The sequence below is a fragment of the Cervus canadensis genome, chromosome 7 (genome assembly GCF_019320065.1).
Source record: "Cervus canadensis isolate Bull #8, Minnesota chromosome 7, ASM1932006v1, whole genome shotgun sequence".
Taxonomy (NCBI): domain Eukaryota; kingdom Metazoa; phylum Chordata; class Mammalia; order Artiodactyla; family Cervidae; genus Cervus; species Cervus canadensis.
In genome coordinates, this window is record NC_057392.1 from 12,486,887 (window position 1) to 12,511,633 (window position 24,747).

General features: G+C 52.3%; 1 protein-coding gene across 1 annotated transcript in view; it reads left to right on the top strand.

Moving 5' to 3' along the window:
* KY (kyphoscoliosis peptidase) overlaps positions 1-14,997 on the top strand; it is a 50,669-nt gene extending 35,672 nt beyond the window's left edge. The window contains exons 9-11 of the mRNA XM_043474346.1: positions 4,807-4,995; positions 6,547-6,737; positions 10,603-14,997. Coding sequence (XP_043330281.1) covers positions 4,807-4,995; positions 6,547-6,737; positions 10,603-11,498 — 1,276 coding nt within the window. The 3' untranslated portion in view covers positions 11,499-14,997. The remainder of the gene's footprint in view (positions 1-4,806; positions 4,996-6,546; positions 6,738-10,602) is intronic.
* Positions 14,998-24,747: the final 9,750 nt, after the last annotated feature.

Sequence of the window (24,747 nt, forward strand, 5' to 3'; positions counted from 1 at the left end):
ACAGCAGCCCACCAGGCTCCCCCGTCCCTGGGATTCTCCAGGCAAGAACACCGGCGTGGGTTGCCATTTTGGGAACCGCAGGCCCTAAAAATTCTGATTCACGTGTTTGCCCAGTTAAACCGGCCATTGGGCTTGAAGGTAATGAAACCATGTTTCCTAATTTTACTGTTAGAAATCACAGTGTTTTCCTCAAGACAGGAAAACAGAGCATGCTTCGCTACCTCTCCTACAGGTCTCATCCTTTCCACCCTCCCTCTTTCCCATGTGGCCCAGACATCCAGGGAGAAGTGGTCAGAGCTAAGGAAGCCCGCTGTGGTCAGGGGCTGATGTGTGCGGGGTCACCGTCCACCCCAGGCCGCTCAGCCATCCTGCTGCCGGGGCCCGGATTGTCGCTGTTTTTTGTTGTTTTTAATGTATTTATTTTAATTGGAGGCTAATTACTTTACAATATTATAGTGGTTTTTGCCATACATTAACATGAATCAGCCATGGGTGTACATGTGCTCCCCATCCTGAAACCCCGCCCCCACCTCCCCATCCCATCCCTCAGGGTCATCCCAGGGCACCAGCCCTGAGCACTCTGCTATTTGAAGTGACAGTCACAGTCTGGATCCATCATCTCCTCAGTATTACCCCTGGCGCTGAGGTTTTCCAAACTGTCAAAAGTAAAAACCAAGACTCTGCAGCCTGAGGTTATTAGACACATCTCCTTGGCTGATATTTTGGGCTCTAGGATGGCTGGTTGGGGTTCTTTAAGAGGTAGAAGCGTTTCTCATCCTCTGCCACTTCTTCAGTGCTCTCTCAGATCTTTCCACCAAATTCCTCCCCCTTTGGGTTTCCCGAAAGAGCTATGCTTGTATGCTTAGTCGCTCAGTTGTGTCCAGCTCTTTGCGACCCCATGGATGTAGCCCGCCAGGTTCCTCTGTCCATAGGGATTCTCCAGGCAAGAATACTGGAGTGGGTTGCCATGCCCTACTTCAGGGGATCTTGCCAACCCAGGGATCAAACCCAGGTCTCCCACATTGCAGGCCGGTTCTTTACCATCTGAGCTACCAGAGAAGCCCAAGAGCTATGTTTATCACTAGCATTTTTGTGATGGTTCACATATTCGTTCTCTTCCTACTATGAGAACATCTAGGGTGGCCAGTGAGCTTTATTTTTAGAGCATCATAATTTATTATGTTATAGTATTTATTATATTTCTACAGGGTATGATATGGGATATTATATCATACAGGGGATATTACCCCCTGTACAGTGTTTTGCACAGAGGGGGTACAGTCAACAATCTTTGAAGACCTGAGGTGGTAGTGGGTCACCTGACTAGCCACCAGCAGCTAGAATGACTAGTTCCACATTTTTGCATGAGAGTTATGGATTATTAACAATAATGCTTTACATTATGACTGCTTTGTCCAATTTATCTTGCACACTGCTGCCAGGTAATAAAATATGCTCATATCATAGTCAAGCATGGCAGAAGCTTACCGCTGAGGGGATTTTTTCATCTTTATTCTGCCCCAGGCATTCCCCACAGCCCTCCCAGCTTCTCCTCTGCCTGTCAGTGGAGAATCAACCCCTAGAGATCATTTAACGGCAACCTTTCGTTTTGCCCGTGATGAGCCTGGCAAGGTCACAATGGAGTGAACGGGTTCTCCTGGCTCAACCCAGCCCAGTCTCACCCCCTCCAGCCCCAAGCCCTCAGGGAGGACATCCAGCCACTCCCTTCTCCCTTCTCCAGTCCTTCCCAGGGACAGGGTGGGGCGTTCACCCTTATTCCCCGACTTGGTGCTCAAATCTGACCTCCAGCTTGTCTCTGGGTGGGAGGATACCTCTGCCCAGCCATGGCTTCTCCCAGGAGGACACTTAGCTCAAGCCAGCCCTCTACCCACATCAGCACCAGCCCATCTTTATCATAGCACCTGGAGGCCACATGGGAACTAAGTGCCTCTCCTCCTTCCCTTGATGTCAGGTGGCTCTGAGCGGAGGACAAGCATGCTCCTGAGGACCATAGCTCCCTCCCCCTCCCTGCGAAGCGGCCCCTTCCCCATCCACGTGCCGGCCACTCACTTCTCCCTCCTCCAGTCCTAGAAATTCATAGGCACCAACGTTCTGGCCAAGAAAGGAAAATAACTCACTAGAAGTGTCATTTTCAAGTAGCACTTATGGATTTTTTTTTCCAATTCAAAAAGCAACACATAATCATTATTGAAAATTTTAAAAATAGAGAGAAGCTTAAAGAAGAAAATTAAAATCACCCCAAATCCCATCACTAAGAGACCAGATGACTTTTGCACTGTCTCTCTCACTCTGCCCTCCCCCCTCTCTCTGGTTCTCCATGCACACACGTGCGCGCGCGCACACACACACACACACACACACACACACTCAAGGATCATGCTGATGATGGGGTTTTGTAGAAGGTTGTCAATTAACAGTGAATATGTCAGGAGCATCTCTCACCTCACTAAGTATTTTTCACCACATTCCTTCTCCTTATCCACTCTCAGTATGTGGAGCCCCCCCTCCAATGGAAGGCCCCGCCCATCCCAGTACCTTCATCCCACCCCTCTGGCCTTGCATGCACCCCTCCCCTCTCAGGGATTCCCTGGTAGCTCTGCAGTGATGGAGGCTGGAGTTCAATCCCTGGGTCCGGAAGATCCCCTGGAGAAAGAAATGGCAACCCACTCCAGTATCCTTGCCTGGAAAGTCCCATGGACGGAGGAGCCTGGCAGGCTACAGTCCATAGGATCGCAAAGAGTCAGACTCACTTTCACTGCATTTTCACTTTCTTTCACTTTCTCCCCTCTGTAAGGGGAGGGTCTAAAAGACCTCTAAGTATTAGAGGCCTTTTTTCTCTAAGACTGCAAACTCATTCAGATCACACATTCTGAGAACAAACCCCCTGGGCCTCGCATCCCATTGTAGCTACAGGAGGAGGGGGCTTTCCCGGTATGCCTACTTCTTCCCCCTGCCCCCGCTCTGGGCTTCTGGACCTACCCATGCTGGGCCTCCTGCCTCTGGGGGGCCCTTCTGCTCCCAAAGTCAATGTTGGCTTTCACCTGCAGAATCCTGACATGGGATCTACTTTCTCTTGCTCTCTGCTCGCACCCCCAAGTGCTTCCGAAATCCTTCCCACGGGCCCAGCTGGTCTGTTCTCATGGGATTTCTTTGACAGCCTGGGGAGCCTTGGACCTCCTTTTGTGAAGCGGCAGGCAGAAGGCACGGGGAGGTGGGGGGCATGGGGTGGCTGTAAAACTTCCCAGCTCATAAGGAGCCTCTGCAGGGGGAGTTCAGGCCTTGTGGGGACGTGAACGTCGTCCTTGGCAGGGTGGAATCTGGTGATTTGCAAGCTCCACATCTTGCCCCACTCACTCTCTCAACAAGCGATATGTAAATGCAGATAAGTCATATTTAATCCAATATTCTAATTGTTCATTAAACATTCATTTTTATATGGATAATGTCCGATTTCTGTCCCCATGCCTATGCTGTGGCCATTTCACCCTATTACCCTGAGGCTCCATGGCCTCTTGTTTAGAGCAACTGAGCCTGCAGATCTGCTCCTGGAGGGACCCCACCGGGCACTTCCCTGATAGAGGCCCAGCCCCGGTTCAGCCCCTGGTTCATGGGTTCTTGGGAGGGGAGGGCAGAGTCGGCAGACAGCTCATGCTGAGCCCCTTCTGAGGGGCTGGTGTGAACATCCTGGATATCATGGGTTTGGGTGTTGATTACACCAGCCTTCCACAGTGAAAGGAAAGGGTCTTAAAAAAGGAGTCCCTTGTTCTCACTCATACAAAGGCCCCAGAAAGGCTAACACAGGAGGTCCCCTGGGTCAGAAGAGCAGCCCACCCCTCAACTGCCATGAGGGAGGCAGGGCTGCTGAAGGGCAGGGCCAGCTGCCCATGGCAGGACTCTCAGGGTGCTTGCTGTAGCCATGGGGTGGTGCCCACAGCCCGGGTCTGAGCCTCAGGGTTTCAGCTACATGCGCCCAGTGCATGTATCATTTGCCTGTGTTGTCCCCAGAGGTGACCAGCACCCACCCACCACTGTCCAGGTCAGCTTGTTGCAAGCATTGGGGAAATGTGTTGTCAAAGGGGTCTTGATAAAAGCTTGCCTGACCGGTCATCATTTCCACTCCCTAGAATGACAGCCATCAGGAACTCTGAAGTCATGGCCAGGGCACTTAGTCAGAAAATAACCTTGATGCACCATGGTGGTCCTGGCAGTGGGCCCGCCCTCCCCAGGTCAAGGCAGGGACCCCAGCTAGCCTGCCCCAGGGGTCCTCCCACAGCTGTCCGTGGGCTGGACGTGGAGGGGAGGTGGGCTCAGCTTCCTCCTGCATCCTCATATCCAGAACCCCTCCCTGACACCTAGGTGTCACCTAGACCCAGCTCCCCAGCCATGTGTCTAGAGTCACTCTGGTTTTTCCAGCTCACTGTCATGCCCCTGGTTTCCACGTTCACCAGGCGGAACTCACTACTGCACCCGTGTCCTCCTGCAGCTGCCAGCAGAGCCCCCAGGTCGATTCCGGGGAGAAGCCGTCCCAAGGGCTGTGTAGAGGCTGGAGGAGGAGCCTGCATCCAGTCTGTCTGTGCCGGAGGTGGGGGGGACCAGCCAGCCCGTGTCGCCTCCCGCCCCCACCTCTGCAGATAAAAGCCCTCAGGCTGTGTGTGTGTGTGACTGTGTGAGAGGCATGGAGGGACTGACAGCAGACAGGCCAGGCAGGGCCACAGACAGACAGACTTGCAGGGGCGGAGGGAGCCCCGGCCGGAGCCGCCTCTCAGAGCCCGTGTCCCGCCCCAGGATCGCGGGAGTGCAGTGCATGACCGTGCCCGGCTACTCCAAGGGCTTTGGCTACCAGCCGGGGCAGAGCTTCTCCGGGGAGTTTGACCACGCCTGGAATGCCGTGTTCCTGGAGGAGAGATGGCACCTGGTGGACAGCACCTGGGGCAGCGGCCTGGTGGATTCCTCCACGTCCAAATTCACCTTCCTGTGAGTACCTCAGCTCTGCGGGGGCCTGGTCGATGGACTCAGGGGAGGCAGGAGCCTGAAGGAGGCAGCGGTGGAGAAGGCCAGTGGAAGGGGAAGGGGAGCTGGGGGCCTCTGTGTGCTGCAGGCCCTCACCCCCTTCCTCTGGCTTCAGGGGTGAGCTAGCTCCAGGCTGGTGACAAGAGCCCAGACCTTTCTGTCACCTCACCCTTCACTGACTCAGTCCCCCCTCTGGCTCCCCAGGACTCCTCCTCCACCCAAGGGCTAAAAGCACAGTGTCTGCCCACAGGCCAAGTGCCAAGAAACGCAGGGCTGAGAAGCTCCTTTAAGTGTCTGGAGGTTCCTGTCAGCCTTTTAAAGCCTAGTTGCTCAGTCGTGTCTGACTTTTTGCTGCCCCACAGACTGTAGCCTGCCAGGCTTCTCTGTCCATAGAATTCTCCAGTCAAGAATCCTGGAGTAGGTTGCCATTTCCTTCTCCAGGGGATCTTCCCAACCCAGGGATTGAACCAGGGTCTCCTACACTGCAGGCAGACTCTTTACCTTCTGAGCCACCAGAGACTCGGGCCTTTGGCCATTGACTATGTTATTATTTGAGATGCCAGGAGTCTCTCCTACTGCTTCTCCCAGATACCAGGGCTTCTCCTCCTCCTCTCCGGTGTAAATGCAGCCGTATCCCACCTCTGAGGGGGGGGTCTGGCTTGTGGGAAGGGGTGTCAGGCTGCCCAGCATCCCTGTGGGCCCTGCAGGGCAGAGTGGCTGGGGGGCAGGTCTGGAGCACGTCTGTCCTCCAAAGGCTCTGGCCTTAGCCTATGCCGTGACATTCGTGCTAAAGCTTGATGTCCATCAGCAGCTCAAATGCTTTTTCATCCAGAAAAATGAGAGTGCCGCCCCCCCTGGTGCAGTTTAAATCCTGACAGCCCTGCGTGCGGGGCAGACACAGTGGGTACACACAGCCCATACTGGGAGGAGTCGTCAGTCACACCCTCCTTTGCTCCGTCAGCTCTGAGCACTGCCTGCCTTGGGCTGAGTGAAGGCTCTCCCATCTCGGAGGAGTCCCCCCTTCTTCTCCTGATCCCCATCACTGACCCCTAGAGAGCTGCGTCTAGCCGGTCCCGGGGACCACATCAGGGCCTTCCCCATGCACAGCTGCCCACATCAGGTCACGGAGTGCGTGGAGCTGGCTCCCCAGTCTCCCTGCCTGCCCTCCCTCCACGCCACTGGCACGTGTTCCCTGGGTCCTGGCTTTGCTCCCTTCAGATCCCTTTGTTTTTGAGAGCAGGGAGAACCCATTCTCTGCCTGGACATGCACTGCCAGGGTGGTGGCCTTCTCTTAAAAGGGGGTCTCAGATCCTGCTTTGTCTCATTTCTGGAAGCAGCTACTAAGGGGGCATCTGCCACGCCCACGTCAGGGTTGGAGACGGTGCCTCTTCCTGTTGGGTTGTGGGTAGGACCCCCCATGTCCTACCTTAACGAAGGCCCCAAAGACCCCCTGTGGGCCCCGCCTGCCCCTCTGCATGGCCCAGCATGGCTTCTGACCAGCCGTCCCCCCTCCAGCTACAACGAATTCTACTTCCTCACCCACCCTGCACTGTTCATCGAGGACCATTTCCCAGACAACAAGAACTGGCAACTGCTCAAACCCCCTCAATCCCTGAGGCAGTTTGAGAACAACATGTATCACAAGAGTGAGTTCTACAACAAGGGGATGCTGAGCGCCCAGCCGCAGACTTCCATCATCAAAACAGGTAACCAGGGCCGGTGGGTTCATGGGCTGCCCTGCCAGTGCCCAGCTCAGCGGAAGCGGTATGTGGGGGCTGTGCAGGGGCGGCTGAGGCCACCTCGGCCATCGGGCCATCAGGGCAAGACGCAGCCGCAGGTCACGTTTACAAGGACAGAAGCCCCTCCCGCCAGCATAAACCAAGACAGGGGTGTGCGGCTCCGGAGGGCTGAGCTTTCAGCCAGGCACGTTGGGGAGCCAGGGCTAGTGGACCCAAGCTGGGGGAGCCGCTCTCAGCTCACACAACAGGGAAGGGACTGCTTCAGCCTGGCTTCAGCCACCTTCCAGGTCAGCTGTGCGACAAGCTCCTCAACTCCTGGTGAGTGCATGGTAAGTCGTTTCAGCCATGTCCGACTCTTTGAGACCCCGTGGACGGTAGCCCTCCAGGCTTCTCTGTCCATGGGGCTCTCCAGGCAAGAATATTGGAGTGGTTATCGTGCCCTCCTCCAGGGGATCTTCCCGACCCAGGGATGGAACCTGTGTCTCCTCCATTGCAGGCGGGTTCTCTACTACTGCCATTTGGGAGGCCCCAAACTCCTGGCAGGAAGCATGTGTTGGCCAAGCTGGGCCGGGTTCTGCATGCCAGTGGCCCTAGGAGCTAGTAGGGGAGCAGCGGGGGTCTCCCAGGAGAGAGTGCTTTATAAGGAGGGTGGCTGCCAAGCAGCAGAGTGTTGGGAGCTGGGGGAGAGCAGGCATCACGAGAGGCAGGGACGGACATGTTTCAGGGAGGACCCAGCAGGCCTCCCACATCTGAGCTCAAGTGCCCCAGATGAGGGCTGGGCTCCAGGGACGCAGCCCGGCCTCTGAGAGCTCCCCCTGCCATCTGGATGCCTCTTTCTTGCCTGCAGGCAGAGCCAGCCTTTTCCAGGCAACTTCCCCGGGGCTGGGCATACGGGACCCCTAGCTGTCCCCAAGGCTGGCCTGGACTGGCATTCGCCCCCCATCTCTCCACAGGGGCCATGGGCAGCTGGATGTGAACTGGGAGGCATTTGGGAGCTGGGTCCCCAGGGGGGCAGCACCACAGTTAGGGCTCAGCACAGCGGGGTCAGTGCACCCCCACACTCCCACCGAGGGCTGCCTGCATGCCCCAGGAGAGAAGGCCAGAGCTCACCTGGGTCTGTTGGGAGGCCTGTGGGGGAGCCCCACCCCACACTCAGGTGACCCCACCCACATTAGTCCCAGCCGATCCTTCCCTTCAACCTCACAACAGTCTCCATAACCAGGCTGCCGAGCTCTGGGATAATTTTTAAAACTACGAATGCCTCCTGCTGCTAAAATAACAGCGTGAAGCTGCTGTCTCAGAGACTGTGCCCCGTGCGTGCCTGTCAGACAGGGGCTGCTCCAGCCAGCAGGGGCCACAGGGAGGAATACGCCAGGTCACACTGACGTCAAAACAGTGCCACCAAGGAATCTGCCTCTTTAAGAGACAAAGAAATGTAAACACTGAGTTTCTGAATATACAGTAAACCTAAAATTTGATTGCATATTCATGAAGCATATTTAAAGAATAGTTCTTTGCCGGAGCTAGTTTTCTTAAGAGTGGAGATGAAGGGAAAGCAGAGAGGGAAACAGGTAGGCTAAATGCAAGGAGCGGATAGTGAGAGGGTGAAGGAGGGGTGAGGGGAGGAGGCGGTCACAGGCTCTAACAGAGTCCCAGGGGTCTCCAATCCTTTATTTCCAGCCTTCCCAGCCATTCAGCTCACCTTCGCCAGGAACCCCCTGAGCTGGGCACCCCAGCCAGGCCCAGGACATGGCAGGAAAGGAGACAGGCGGGCCCTTCCCGGTGGCACCCACACCCAGCAAGAAGGATCCACATTACCCATCCCTGGTACATTATTATACTGCTAAGCTCCCTGGAGGACAGGGAGGGCCAGGGGAGCAGCCTCCAGGTCACTCAGCTGCCTGCCCTACCCCAGGGCATCAGAAAAGCCTTCTTTGTGGTCAGAACATTGCCTTGAGGTCTTAGCCAGATTTGGGGGACGGTGAGCATATGTGAGGGCCCTGGAACATGAAGGGGTGTCCCCCTGGAGGAGGTACAGGAATGCCATGTGGGCCTGAGGATGGGCCTGACTCGGGCAAGGCAGGAGGGGACAGGTCTCTCCACTGGCCTCCAGTCTGATGGTGACCCACAGGAGGGAGCCCCAGAGTGCCTGGGTAGATATTTTCAGGAGCCCTCGAGCTGCCATGTGGAGATGCCAGGAGCCCTCCATGCATCAAAGGTGAATTGCACGGGGACCTGCAGTTCCCAGCTGGGGTGTGACATGGAGCAGGACAGGGTCCATGAGGGCTGAGGCAGCTTCTTCCCCTGAAGAGGGATCCAACTGAGAGAAGGTGACAGTGATCTGCTGTTCTCGGTCACTTTCCTCCGAGGTCACCGTGTCTCATGGTGGCTGACAGCCGTGGAGAAGGAGCGTACACAAAGAAAATAGCACAAAAGCACAAAGAATACCACCCTTAGTGTAACAGAAAGGAGAGGAATCAGAGGCGGTGGGGAGGCCAGGCTGGGGAGGGTGGTGGATGCAAGACGAGCAGCAAGGTGGATGTATGATCAGCAGCCCAGACCCTCCAAGGAAGTCACTGAAGACCTGGAGGATGGGGGCTGAAGCCAGATTTCAGAGAGCTGAGTGAGTGGGAGGGAACTGCAGTAGGGAGGGGTGTGGGCAGAGAGGTAGGTGAGGCATTGGCAGCACCTGAGAAGGCAGGGAACGTCTTCTGGTTGGAGGAGCCATAAAGAAGGAGGTGGAGCGGGGGGAGGCCAGTGGAGCCCCCTTCCCCGTGTGGGGATTCTCACTCCCAAGATGGGAGGTAGCACTGAACGCAGTAACTGAGCAGCCTGGAGTTGGGCCTCGTGGCTGATTAGATGGGAAGTCTCAGGGACACTTATCCTACAGCATCCTAGAGCATGGCTTTCTGCCTCCAGAGCAGGAACTCTGGACCCCTATGGGGGAGAGGCTACTAGAGGGTGTGAATGAGACACTAGTCGGAGGTGGCTGGGAGGAGGGGCAGGTGATCAGCTTCTGAGGGAGGGAAGGCGGGGTTCTCAGAGAAGCCCTGCCCCTCCCTGTGGTCCTGCAAAGCAGCAGGGACCAGGGAGGGGCGTGCCCGTGGGCTGTAAAAACAGAGAACTGACCCCCCTGTCCCCCACAGCAATGACCAGGACAGAGGAAGACAGCGCTGGAGGGCAAGGGGCGAGGCGTGTGTGGGACGCACACGATCCTCTCGTGCACGCGATGACTCCATTCAGGAAGCACGGCCTGGAGAGGAGGGTGGAGGTGGGGGTGCGGGGAGGACCCGCAAGGAAGCAGTTCTGTCCCTGGAGCACAGTCTCCAGGAGGGAAGCACCCTATGAGGTTTTTAAGGTGATTGTTGACACGCCACCTGTGAAGGGAGCAGGGTGAAGCAGGACTTGAGACTTGGAGGCAAAGTCAGAGATGGCTCTCCAACCAGGATCTTGGCCCTCCGTGCCCCTCAGCCCTCTCCCCTGCCCTGGAATCAGGTTAAGCCCCCTGGCAGCATTCACCTGAGGTGAATCAAATGGGCAAAGCAAGCACATATGACGGGAGGCAGATTTTTCTTGAGACCCACCACCCCCAGCTTGCAGTTCTCGAAGAGAACGCTTCCAGAGGTGTGCTGCCAGCGGCTTATATGGTGTTCAGTGAGGTCATGCTGGTGGCTTAAAATTATTGGGGTGAAGGTATTCCCACCACGGAAATGGGCAGACGCTGTAAGTCAGGGCTCCCCCCCACCACCGCCCAGAGATCCTCTTGTCACACGATTACCAGCATGTCAGCCCAGGTCGGACTCCTCTCACCTGACCCTGGCTCTCCCCACAGTGAATGGAAAGGCCACGGTCACCATCGAGAGCTGTGCTCCGACACAGTTCATGTTCATGCTCAACGGCAAGCAGGAGCACGGGCTGCTGAGCCTCCGGAAGAACGGGATGAAGCTGGACGTGTACCCCCCGACCGCGGGCGACCACAAGCTGCAGATCTTTGCCAAGGGCAACTCGGAGATCTACAGCTCCGTGCTGGAGTACACGCTCAAGTGCCACTGTGCAGACGTGGACGTCCGGCTGCCGGCTGAGTTGCACCAGCCCGTGGGCCCCAGCTGGTTCTCGGAGCAGATGGGCATCACCAAGCCGTCCCACACCGAGCCCGTCATCTACACCAGCGACGGGCGCTGCTCTGTCAGCTTCGGTGTGGAGGAGGGCATCAGCGTCCTGGCTTCGCTGCACGGAGACGATGGCCCCGTCACCGAGGAGACCCAGCGACGCTACATCTTCCAGCTGCACCGGGAGAAGCGGACGGAGCTGAAAGTGCAGCTGCCCCACGCCGGCAAGTTTGCGCTCAAGATCTTCGTCAAGAAGAGGCAGGAACCGGGCAACTACCTTTTCGTCTTCAATTACCTCATTTGCTGTACCAACACCAAGGTGAACTGGCCCGTGTTCCCCGAGAGCTTTGGCAACTGGGGGGTGGACAATGAGCTGCTGGAGCCACTGTCAGGCGTGCTGCCCGCCAACCGCAACGTCCCGTTCAAACTGAAGCTGCACGGCATCGCCAAAGCCCTGGTGAAGGGGCAGGACACGTGGCCACTGACCCTGAGCCCCGAGGGCTACTGGGAGGGCAGCTGCAGCACCGCAGGCTGCCGGGAGGTGTACGTCATGGTGCTGGAGAATGCCAACCACAGTTTCTACTCCTACATCCTCAAGTACCAGGTCAACGCCCAGTGAGGGCCGCCTGCCACCCCCACCCCTGCCGGGCTGCTCCCAGAGCCCGGACACCACTGAGTCTGCATGGAATCCCTTCTGGACCTCTGCCTCGTGTTCCTGCTCTGCCGGAGGTTGCGATGTCAGTGGCCAAGGGGACAGAGGCAAAGGCCCTTTAGACGACAAAGGTGCTATGTAAATCCAAGGTATTGTAACTGTACTCACTGCCCAGACACCCCCCCTTCTCGTGCTGTCCTTGTTATTCTCGGGCTGGTGTGGGCATGCCGCCCGGGGCCAAACACCTTTCCCCTGATGGGGAGAGAGAAGCAGGCGTGATCCATGAGGCTGAGTCATCCTGAGTTCTCGAGCCCCTTCCCAGGAGCCGCACAGAGCTTCTCACCAACTCTCAGACCCCAGGGGAGGTCAGACTGTCATCTTCTTTCCAGACCTGACCATCTCCTGCATTCCCGATGCTGCTGCTTATTCTTCCAGGTCCTGAGAAGGAAGGTGCAGAGAGGAAGCTAACTGGCCCCCAACTAGCCCAGGGGCCAAGGGCCTCCACAATCCCTGTGTGTGCCTGAAATGTGGCAATAGAAATGTCTTGGGCCGACAGCAGCCAGTGCCTGCTCTTGTTGTTCTGGGTGGGGGCCAGAGAGGCAGGGATATATGGCAGTCCCGTCACCCTAGCCTCAGGATGTAAGACCCTCGACTCTGCTCTCAGAGGAATTAATTCCATCTACTTGGTCTATCAGCAGTTCACTCAGCCCCTGCAGGCCCTCTCAGAGCCTGTGCCTCAGGCCCCAACCTGAAACCCACACTGGGAACCCCAGGAGGCTTCTGGGCCCATGGGGACCCCTGGCAATAATCCTCAATAAAGACTTCAGGTGAAGTAGTAAGAACGCTGCAGTGCTGGGGGCCCCCACGATAGCAGGGTCCCACCAGCCCCAAGATCTCTACCACCAAGGCCACACCTGGGGGACCTCGACCTGCCCTGGGAGCAATTTCTATCCCATGTCCCTTCCTTCCTCTCAAGAGAGACCCCAGGGTCTGCCTTCTGTAGGGACCCATCCAGAGCTCCTTGCTTGCTCAGGCCTGAGAAGTCTAGCCTGCCCCGCCAGCCCTTAGCAGCACCTCAGGCCAGTGTTGCCATGGCAACAGAAGAAAGACTGGCTCCAGTGAGGGCGGCAGGCGGGAAGGATGGAGAGGCCCTGAGAGGCCCCGCAGAGCCGCTGCAGCACCATCCCAGCACACGGAGAGGTTGCAGGTGACCTCCCCTGCCATCCTGGTTTCTTCAGCCCTGCAGCCCTGCCTACCAGGGCCTGGGCCCGGAAGAGCCAGCACTGCCCAGTACTCCCCTCCCCGCGCTGCCGCTCCGGGGGCCCTGGGCTAGCTACAGCCAAAGCTGCTGGGGATCCTCACGGCCTCCTTGCCTTCACCCTCACATTTGTGTATTCAACGAGTGTTCCTGGAGCACTTAACCAGGTACTGTGTCAGCCGATCCTTCGTGCTGGGGCTGCAGCCCTGCCCCAGCCGTCCCAGAGCAAGGGTGGCAGCCACCGTCCTTGCCCAAGCCTGTTTCAAGTTCCAGGCTCCCAACACTCCATCATCTCCCTAAGTTCCCTCCCCACAAAGAGCCCCACCGCCCCCAGCATGGACCCGGTCCAGAGGAATGTCTCAGGGGGCCCATCCTCCACCAGGCCAGGGGCCCTGGAACAGGAGGGCAGTACACCACGGTGGGCTGAGCTGCTCTGGCCTGTGTCCAGCGGCCTCTGGCAGGCTCTGCCACCCAGGCATTCAGCACTGTGTCACTCACGCCTGGAAAATGCACAAAGGCTGCAGAGGCGGAACCGCTGTGCACCACGACAGGGAAACAAGAGGAGTTTTTACACCCTGGAAACAGCCTTTTCTCACCCCTTTGATTTTATGGGCTGAAAGAAATGTGCTGTGTTTCATCAAAATAATAAGTGCCTTCTATGACTCATGTCACTCACTGGACCCAGAGCTGGCTGTGAGTCCTGCTGGGAGCAACTTGCATCCTCTACAAAACAATATAATTAGTCTATACATTCTGGAGCACACAAAGGATGCCACCCAGCAAAATAGGAGCTGTCCCAAGCAGGAGACGGTGGCCCAGCCTCTCCAAGCGCCTGGGAGCGTCAGCAACCCCTCCCTGTTCATTTAACCAGGCGCCCCCGCGCCCCCGCCCCCGCCTCCCCGCCCCACTCCTTGTAAAGACAGCTGTAGGCACAGACAACACCTGCATTTCTTTCCACTAAAGTAAAAATACATGAAATGAAATCCAATCTTCATGAATTTTTACACGCATGTTGCTCAGGGTAGAATTCGGGGTTGCATTTTGAAGTCTTTTATTCAAATCCCCATCTTTGTTTCCCGATCGAGGCGTTCTACGGCCAGTGGAATGGCACGGGCGCCCCCTGCTGTCTGATATGCGGAGCTGCAGGTGCTGCAAACTCCCGTGAGGCTGGGGTTTTTATGCAGCATTTGAAAAAAATGCGGCAGGGATGTTTATATTAAATTCACTGAGGGCCTTCTCGTGGCTTCTCAGAGTTTTCTCATGTATACGTGGAGCACGTCGTTTCCACACAAGTTGTGAGGCGAGGCAAGGGAACTGCCTGGCATGGTGCGAAGAACCATGGCGTGGTGCGAAGAACGTGATAACGGTTTGAAAATATTTTACCCGGAAATCGGGTAGAAGTGGATGGGACAGTTCGACCACATTCATTACTACGTCAGTGAAAAATTGGAACTGATCGAACTCAGAAAGCTTTTGCTGCAAGTCCTAGGATGGCAGCCCTCAAGCCACAGAAGGGCATAGAGGGTCGGGGAGGGTGGGGGAGTGAGACGCGGCAAATGGGCGACAACCACAACTGCAATTAACTTCTGTTCCACTTGTTTTGGAAGCGCCACCAGCGCAGCTGGACTCTGCCTTCAATCTGATTGTGATCATTGTGTGTTCCCCATATGTTACATTGTCCCACCAGGACAAACCCCTGACAGCCTGCTGAGATTAAGAGGAAATAGATTAACTGAAGCATGAAGGATTTAGGCTAGACATAAAGAAGTATTTCCTGTTGTTAAGCAGGTGGGACAAGTTGCCAAGAAAGTTTGTGAAATCCTCTTCTCAAAGGACTGGAAAAGTAGAAAAATTTTCTCAGTGGTCTGGGGTCTTCGCTGCCATGCTAACCAGTTCTTTCCAAACCAGTTTAATTCTTGAAATACACTGGATCACCCACAGCAAACGGGGGACCGAATAGTATTGGTAGCGTCCTTTGCTGTTGGCAAAGCTTTCAGAGGCGAGAGGTGGTGTGCATCTGCGTCCCCCGTCAGTTTATCTGAGGTCGATCATTTCTTTTCATTTGGATGCATAGTTGGAGCTTTGAAGAGGTGATTACTTTTCATAATGTGTGCATTGAGTTGTGTGGGCCACTGGCTGTTAGGTATGCTTTCCCCTCATTGTTGCTGGTGTTGTTTTTCAATAAAATTTATATTCATTTTTACCCAACAATGTAATTATCGATCCATTCTTATCACTGTTCTCACAAGCAGGAGAAAGAAAAAAAAAAAAACACTTTCATGTTCAAAGGGAATGTTAGGAAAAAAAAAATCAATGTCCCAGCTATTTGAATGTGATGGTGAGATGCAAATAGAATGTCAGGCAAATAGCTATTTCACATTAAAGGAAACATAATTAGGTTAGCTCCAGCCCCTCTCCGGCTCACATGCCTTTGAAGAACATGAAGGCAGTGAATCTTGTTTAACTTGAAAATGTTTAAGTTGATCCTAATTTCTATTTTAAATGGGAGAAAAAAAAAAGTGTTCCAAAAATGCCCATCAGCCTACTTTTTGTTGTTGTTGGGAATATATATAAATATATATTCCTTGATATTCATACATTTGTAGAAACTTTCCAGCAGGTTACCTAAACAGATTATTCATAAATTAGACATTTAGGGAAATATAGCAAATGGAAATCTAGACACCTCTGAGAAGCTGCTGTAACCATGGAGACCATTCTTGTAGCTGTCGTGTGAAGGACAAAAAGAATTCGTGTTCCCAAATTTGGCCTTGTTGCGCTCCTCACTGCTAGACCCACAAACATGAGCCTGAGCATGCTTCTCCTTACCAAGGATTCCACGAGTGACCCATATCTTTAACAGCATGTTAAGGGGAAGTCCGAAGAAACAGTCTTCAAATAATAGAAGGAAGAACTCTCAAGCTGTTAGAACAGTCTGAAAGTGCCAGCTCTGAGGCTGCCGTGGATGACCTCTAAAGTCCCTTCCAGTCCGGAGAGTTTGTGATGCTGCGTCTCCGTGAACAGATGCCGGCAGGCGGTAGGTCTGAGATTGTCGGTGGCGGAGCATCTGAAGGGCCCTGCTGGGTTAAGAGCATGCCCTGCAGCCCCCACCAGACTGCGCTGCTGGCTCTTTTCTTGCCCGAGGGCAAGGGGCTGGAGGGAACCCAGCAGAGGGACCAAAGGGGCAGCCGCAGCCTCTGACAGGATATTGCTTCTCTCTGATTTTGCGAACAAAACTAAAGAAAACCAAGAGTCAGGCAGCAATTGGGATGCCCCCTCTTGGATGCCCTGCCAGCCTCCCTGAGTCAAAAGACACTGAAACCAGATCACTTCTCTCCCCCAGATTACCTCTGCCTCCTCCTGGACTGCCAACACAGCAAATGTACCCCCATGCCCAAAGTCAAACGCATGGTGGCCGCTACTGACTCTTGCATTCCTTTCGGTGAGAAGTCTGGTCCATTCTGCCATGTTCCATATTTGACCTGCTCCTCCAACTCCATGTCCACCCCATTCCAAAGCCTTCCATCGTTCAGGCCCTCCTCATCTCCCAGGGATACATGTGATTGCTTCCTATAACAACAAAAAGCATAAACATTTTTACTGGCAAAGTCTGAATACTTTCAGGGCTGTCTTCAGGAGGGTTGATGTCTCAGGAAACAATGGTCCAGTGAACACTCAGAGCTCCTGGTTCTTTAAGCATCATTGTCCCCAAGGCTAATCCTCTCAAGAGAAGTGCCTGCAGGATGAGACATAAAAGAGACAAAATGTCTTCAAGATCCTTGTGTATCCAGTGGCAAAACCGAGACATGAGGGTTTGAGAATGAATGAGAAGGAAACCTGGACTTCAAACAGCTCTCCAGATGTGTGGTCATTGTTACCTGGGGCATCGGGTTAAGGAATCTGAGGTCACGGTGGGCTCAGTAGGAAAGAGCACTGTGATTAGCTGGTGACCCATAGATACTGGACTGAGGGGTGAGGTGTGCCATGCATTTGCCGAGTCTGACTAAAAGGAAGGCAAACCCAAGATAAGACCAAGTGACACAGGAGATTATTCAGACCAGTGGGTGGGTGCTGGCTTCCCAGCAAACTCACCCACTGACAGACAACCAGTCAGCTCCCACCATAGGCGCAAGGATGCTCTAGAGGCGTCCTGACAGCCTCTGGGATTCAGGAGGAGCCCACCCAACCCACCACATGGAGCACCCAAATGCATAGCGCTCCAGGAAGAATCAGACACCCTGAACTTGTATGCTTTTTCATCTCATGAGGAAACGGTACCTTGCATTTAGACTAAACGATCGCTATTGTGCAAAGTGAACATCAATTGTTCTTTCCAAAACAGAATTCTAGACCATCGGCTTTATTTACAGCATTGTTGACCCAAGAGATTTCTTTTTCCAACTAACTAAAAAGTGTACGCAACGGGTGCCTTTGCCTCTGTGGGAAATGTGGGTTGGCAGGAAGACAAAGATTGCCACCTGGCTGTGCGCACTCCTGGTGTTCACCTCCAGGAAGCAATCAGGGAACTGATTGATCTGAGGAGTGCCCTTCTTCCTGGGGGGCCTGCCGCCCTCAGCTTGCTCTGGGATTACTTTCTTTCCATCAGGGGGATGGCTGACTGCCTCCATGACACAAAGAATCAGCCATCATTTTACCCTGGCTGTGCGGGGGCCAGGTAGGGACTCCCCACTCCAGACTGGTAGGGAGGACGGTGGGGAGGTTTGTGCCATGAGGGCAGAGGGGCAGCCACACCGTGAATGGCCAAGAAGAACTGGTGCACATGATTAATGGAGAACAGATGCCTGGAGTGAGGGGCCCCTGGCAGCTCCCATATGGACAGAGCGGTGATGGAGGAGGAAAGTGTATATAGAAGAAATGACTGCAGGATGACAAATTGTCTAGTGAACACTCTGCTGATATGTATTAATATATGTATTAGTGTGTATGTGAACACCAAATGGAATCTGAAAGTTAACATTGATCATTTCATCATATTACAAAAAATTAAATGTAGCCAAGATACCACAGGCCTTTGGAGGCTGCCCCCGACTCCATCCTGTGTGGTCATCTCGCCCTTAGGACTGGGGTGGATGTGGATACCATGGACCTTTTCGTGTCCGTTTCATCCACACCAGACCCCTTCCCCACCTCCCAGGAGAAACAACAGAGAGAACCTGATCCCATGAGAAGATCGCCTCTGTAAAATCTTCACTCGTCATTTTTAGAGCTCAGCAATAGTGTTCAAAGTCCATTTTAAAAAGAAGCCAATGGGCTTCTTCCTAGAAAGGTGACCTCTTAGCCACCGCTCGCTGATGACCGAAAGCTGTCATGTGGGGTCAAGAGCCACAAATGCAGGCTTGAAGCCTTGGTTTCTCTCTGTAAACCCTGGCTTGACTGGGGGCTCCCCAGAGACCCCTTCCAGCAGAGCTCCCAAGGCTGGGGGAGGCCTGCAGCCCAGACCCGTGGATGACATCTTGATGGTACGAGTTAAAGGCACCAACTCTGCAGTCAGCCACCGGGATTCCATCCCCGCTCGGCCCCCTACCACTGCTGTTGGCAAGTTAGCGAGCATCCCGTCTCCATGTCCTCAGCAGTAAAATGGGGGTAATCATAGCACCCACCATGTAAGCTTCTTGTGGGGTTTGGATGAGTGAACAAGGCTACAATAAACAAAGCCCCAGCACTAGGAGGTACTCAGTGAGGCTCGGCTGTCATCACCATCACAACAGTCTTCCCCAGGCTGTATGAAGATACTGACCTGCTGCGTGTTGCTCCCTGAAGAATCTGAAGGTCCCAGGCCCCTCATAAAACCATACCAGCCCCTGACCTAATAAAGAAGAAATCCTGTCTCCAACTGTTGGCCACCCTGCCTCTCCTAGAATTGTCCAGAGACCAGGAGCTCAGCTAGGCAGCTATTACTTTATTGGCACCTCTCTGAAGGGTGCCTTCATCGAGAACAGTTGGCCAGTCTGCACACTGGCTGGGGAACATATCTGTTACATTCCAGGACCACCATGTAGCAGGAGCCCTGAGCCCCCAGTGCAAGACCCATCCCTACTCTCCCTTCCCCACCTCCTGCTTCAGACAAAAGGGTGGAAATTCTTCCCTTCTCTCAGTAACATTTAGTAAACTTTTGTAGACCCTTGAGTATCTTTTATCAGATGTATTTCTAGATATGCACAGATGTATTTTTCATGATGCAGTAAATGGTACCAATTTTTAAGTTCATTTTCCACTGTTTTTTCCTAGCGCACAGAAACACTATATAGTACCTGAAATTTTAGTACCTGAAATCATGCAGTGTGTTCTTTGTGAATGCGTACAAATACAAAAATTATGGTTGTGAAATGTTAGCACCATCATGAAATTAGAAGGGCCACAGAAGTTTTCAGCAATCTGTTATGTTAAGTTTTAAAGCATATATGATGAAATGCTGGCATTTGTTAAATACAGGGGGAAATGAACCATCCATGTCACCATCTTTGCCAAACTCAGATCATGAAGATCTTCTCCTGTTTTCTTCTAGAGGTTTTATCTCTTAGTGGAAGTTCTATGATCTCTGTTCTCTCAGGGGGATGGAAGGAGCATGCGGCAGCCAGCCAGCGGCTGTGGCATGAGTGTCCCTCGGAGCCCTGCAGGCAGGGAAGACGGCCTGTCCTCCTGAGGTCCTACCCACCCCCTGTCCTGGGGGCCTTGGCTGTGGTGACGGACCCTGGCCCCAGGTCAGCCTTATCACTGCCCACTGGTGTGGGCAGAGTTTGCAAACTTTACTGATCAGCCTGTACAGTGTTAGTTGATGCCAACATTTAAAAATCAACGGACTTCCCTGGGGGTCCAGTGGTTAAGACTTCACTTTCCAATGCAAGGGGGTGCCAGTTCCATCCCTGGTCAAGGAGCTAGGATCCCACATGCCTCATGACCAAAAAGTCAAAACATAAAACAGAAGCAATATTGTTACAAAATTCAGTAAAGACTTTTAAATGGTCCACATCAAAAAGATCTTTTAAAATTAAAAAAAATAAAATAGCATTTAAAGGACTTGTCTGGTGGTCCAGTGGCTAAGACTCTGAGCTCCCAATGCAGGGACCCAGGTTTGATTCCTGGTCTGGGAACCAGATCCCACATGCTGCAACTAGAGGCCCTGCATGCCACAGCAAAGATCCTGACTCCCACCACTAAGACTCAGCACAGCAAAATAAATTAATATTAAAAAATGAGATAGTATTTTAAATAAATAAAGTAAAAAATCAGAAAAATCCCATCAAAATCTGATTGACAACCTTTCCCGAGAAGCCTGTGAAAACCTCCACAAGGAAGCGAGTTGCAGCATCCCCTTTGGACAGGCCAGCTGCCCGGGTGCCCCCACGCCTCTCCCTCTGACTGTCTCCCAGACCCTAAGGCCACCCGCCCCTGAATGGATGCTTTCCTACAGCTGCCCTCCACAGTGATGGGTATTGCCTGTGAGGTCCCATCTACAGCTTTTTGATTCTCTTCCCTATTCAGCATCTCACCTGGCCTCACGACAGCCTCGCTGAGTGAGTATCAGAGTCTACATTCTGCATATGAAGAAACTGCCCAAGGGTGTACAGCTGCTAAGTGGAGAGCTGGCTTTGAGGCTTCCCTCTCTGCGCTCAGACTCATTTCAATCAGCCCATTGCCCTGGGCACTAGGGCCGTCTTTACGCATTGACGATGCAAATTGCTAAGGGCGCAGGTGTGTTACTAGACCCTCTGAGCACACTTGTCAGAGGTTCTGGGAGCAAGAAGGGAGCTGGGGTCTGTGTCGCCAGCATCCTCAGGGAATTGCAGGAGCTCAGGCTGCAAAGATGAGGAGTTTGCTTGATTAAATATTTGATGAATGAATTAATAAATGGATGAACTGTCATCTGAGTAGCCCACATACATTTAACCATTAATCAAAACACATTTTAGCTGCAGAAATATTTTAACTCAGGCGTAAAGGAAGGGGAGGAAGGGTTGCCTACAAGGCACCCACTCCAGACCCTCCCTCACCACCGAGGTCCTTTCTGCTCACTTAAGGGAGGACTTTCCAGGAAAAGCATAGACAATAATATGTGCACAACCGTCTGGGGTAAACTGGAAAGGATTTAAGGGTGTCTATTTGAGACAAAACTCATTACATTTTCTCGGCAATATGTAATTAAGATGATAAAAATAAAATGCAAGTATTAGGAACGATATTAAACTTATATAAAACTTCTAATATGATCATTTCAAAATTTTTAATGAAAGCCCTGAGTTTTCTGTCATGATCTTAACATTTTTATTGAAATATAGTTGATTTACAATACTGTATTAGTTTCAGGTGTAAGCAAAGTAATTCAGTCATATATTTTACAGATTATGTTTCATTATGTTCATATAAAATATTGAATACTGGCCCCTGTATTACACAGTAAGTTGTTTCTTATCTATTTTACATGTAATAGTTTGTATCTGTTAATTCTATACTCTTAATTTATCCCTCCTATAAGTTTGCTTTCTATGTCTTTGAGTCTATTTCTGTTTTGTAGATAAATTCATTTTTTAGATCCCACATATGAGTGATATTGTATGATATTTGCCTTTCTCTGTCTGACTTGCTTCACTTAGTATGATAATCTCTAGGTCCATCCATGTTACTGCAAATGGAAATGTTTCATTTTTTAACGGCTGAGTAGTATTCCATTGTGTATACGTATCACCTCTTCTTTATCCATTCCTCTGTCGATGGACACTTAGGTTGCCCCCATGTCTTGGCAATTGTACATAGTGCTGCAATGAACGTTGGGGTGCATTGGTCTTTTGGAGCTAGAGTTTTTGTTTCTTCCAGATATGTGGCCAAGAGTAGGACTGCTGGAACATATGGTACTTCTAATTTTAGTTTTTTAAGGAACCTTTAGACTGTTCTCCACAGTGGTCGAACCAGCTTACATTCCCACCAGCAGTATATGGGGGATCCCTTTTCTCCACACCCTCTTCAGTATTTATTATTTGTATTCTTTTTGATGATAGCCATCTGACCAAAATGGGATATTGTGTTTTGACTTTCATTTCTCTAATGATTAGCAATGTTGAGCATCTTTTCACATGCCTGCTGGCCATCTGTATGTCTTAAGAGAAATGTCTATTTTGGTCTTTGCCCATTTTTTGATTGGGTTTTTTTGTTTTTTTGATATTGAATTGTATGAGCTATTTGTATATTTTGGAAGTTAACTTTCTCCCTTTCTGTAGGTCAACTTTTCAGTTGGTTGATGGTTTCCTTTGCTGTGCAAAAGCTTTTACTGATTAATGACCTTAACTGTTTATATAAGATTTGTGCTGGAAATTGTTAAAAACAATTCCTAAGATGTTTTTAGCCAACAGTGTCTTTAAATTCTTTCTAGTCCACTTTGATGAGAAACTTATGAGAAATTTATTATTTTCACTACAAAGTAGTGATAATTTTCTTTACAACATTAATTTGAAGACTACACCACCACAAGATGTATTTTAAAACTAATTGCAATTCCTCTTCTTTAATTGACGAATTTATTGTTGAAGTTTCTAGTAATATTATGGAGAGATTTTGAATCCAATCAAACGTTTTTAGATCAACTGTTAAATTATGAGAAACACTAATTTAGGGAACTTCTGTTCCTTGTTGGAGCAGTCATCTTGCTCCTGGCTTGGGATGACAGGCAGCAGAGTACATAGTAGAGAGATACAATTATCTGACTGTTGCTGGATAAAACATTTGCTTTGTCTATAGGATTTAAAAGCAAGGGTCCAAAATGAATGTCTTGACATTCAGAGACAACTGGATTATTTTGTGAAGACAGTTTCAGGCCTGCCGTCTAGAGTGGTACCCACAGGAACATCAGCTGGCTTCTCTGTTACCAACCAGAGCTCTTGGCCTTGTTAATCAGTAGAAGTTGATCAGAGAGAGGCCAGAGGAGAAATTCAGGCAGGCTGTACTGTGGCCCCTGCTGTGGGAGGGAGGAGCGAGAACAAGTTCCCTTGCTTGTTGGGGCAGGGGAGGGGTCAAGGGTGGGGGTTAGGGCCAGCTGGATCTTGGATCCTTATACTGGGTGAGGGTAGGGCCAGATGGGTGGTTTAGGTGGTCTGCCTGTCCCTTGGTGGTGCTGTGTGGGGTTTTGGTCTTTTTGTATTTTGTAGTTAGTAACTTGCCCCAACTGAGCATGCACACTCTTATTTTCAGTCCTTTACAGTTTCTTTGTATGCCGGTGCTTGAGGAGACTTTTGTCCAGGTGCAAGCCCTGCAGCAAAGGGCCCCAGGTGTCTCACCCAGCCTGTCTCACTTGCACCAGCGAGCCTCCCCTTGTCCCTTGCCCCACAGTCCCCAGGTGGCTGCACTTGGGCTACACAACTCTCCTTGCATGCACAGAGCCCCAGCTCCCCCGTGTGCCACGGCTTCTAAGTGTCTACGGCCCCAGCCCCAGTGACCTGGGAAGTGGGGACCATCAGGGGAAGGGAAAGCCTGTGGGAGGAAGAGAGGCTGCTCCCTCAACTCCATCCCAGCACTGAGCCGATGCCGTGCGGCCTTTCCCATTCTGCTTTGGTACATGTCTAAGAACACTTGTTAACACTGAAAACTTTCAGATCTCTAGAAAACAGTTTGAGAAGTGTGGATTTAAGGAATGACTTAACCTGGGAACACACAGGAATTGAGTGGTAGTGTTAAAACCACGTGTTGCAGTTACACCTTTGGGGAATAAAATAAAGAGCTCCACGATGCCTTCTTCGTTCACAGATAGTAGCTCATGCAGGAGGCAGCAGTTGAATACCTCATCCATCTAGAACTTTCTCCACCCTTTGCTGTCGGTCCAACACTTCCTGATGTGAACAGGCTGCCGCCGTGTCTCCACGCTGGGTTGAGGGGCCTGTCATCCCAGAGGGGCATCCCTGGGGAAGCCACAGGGCTCCTGCCCCGGCCACCACTGTCAGCTTACACAGGGCCTGCACGCCTGAGGGCACGCTCAACCGTGGCTGAAGGGACCAATTGGTAGAAAACACTTGCTGCCTTGTTTATGGCTTTTAATTTTAGGCTGAGGATCTGAAATGCAGGCCCTAGACTGCAGAAAGATTCAGACTGGTGAGTTGTTTATATTATACATCAGGGTCAAGACAGATCCAAGAGACGATCCAGCGAGCGGCCCTCGTGGCTTCCTCAGCCAGTTCTGCGGCCTCAGGACAGCTCTGGGGCCGGCGGCCAGCTCGTCCACACTGGTGCCTCCCAGAGCGCGGCCAGTCCCTAAGAGCAAAGTCCTGTCGGACATCACTTACCTGATCTGCTGCCCACAGTTGAAGATGTGAGCGGGTGTGTGTCGTGTGGCTGGCTTTTCTTCCTCTGGCCACCGCACGTGTAGAGGCACCGGGGACTGGCCAGGCAGGCTTGGGGCACAGTCCCGTACTCCCACACTTCCCGCCAGTGGTCAGGAACCACAGAGGTTGCTGCCGGGGCCCTCAGCTCTTCTGGAAACCAGCCCCGTGGTGGACAGCATGAGCCCGCACTCCGCTGCCAGGAGAGGAGCCCGGGGTGCCCCGGCTCCTGGCAAAGCCCTTACCCACGGAGCCTCAGCGAGGGACCCCGCCCGCCCACACCCCCCACAAGTGACTATTCAGGCAGAGCTGGATGTCCACCCCCTAAAGAGGGGCACCGCAGTTACCCGAGTGTGAAAGTGGAGAGTATGAAACTTTAGAATAGCATGCGCTATATGTGCTGTGATGTTTTCTGAATATAAACTTGACTTTTTTTAGGTGTTGCTGTGCATCAGAGGGTTTTTTCGGTAAGAGCTTCACTAAAATATAATTCACGTGCCATTTAAGATACCCATTTAAAGTGTACAATTCAGTGGTTTTCAGTTGTGCTATATTCAGAGTTGTGCAGCCATCACAATCAGTTTTTGAACATTTTCTTAGCCCCCAAGAAATCTGTACCCTTTAGTCTTCACCCCCG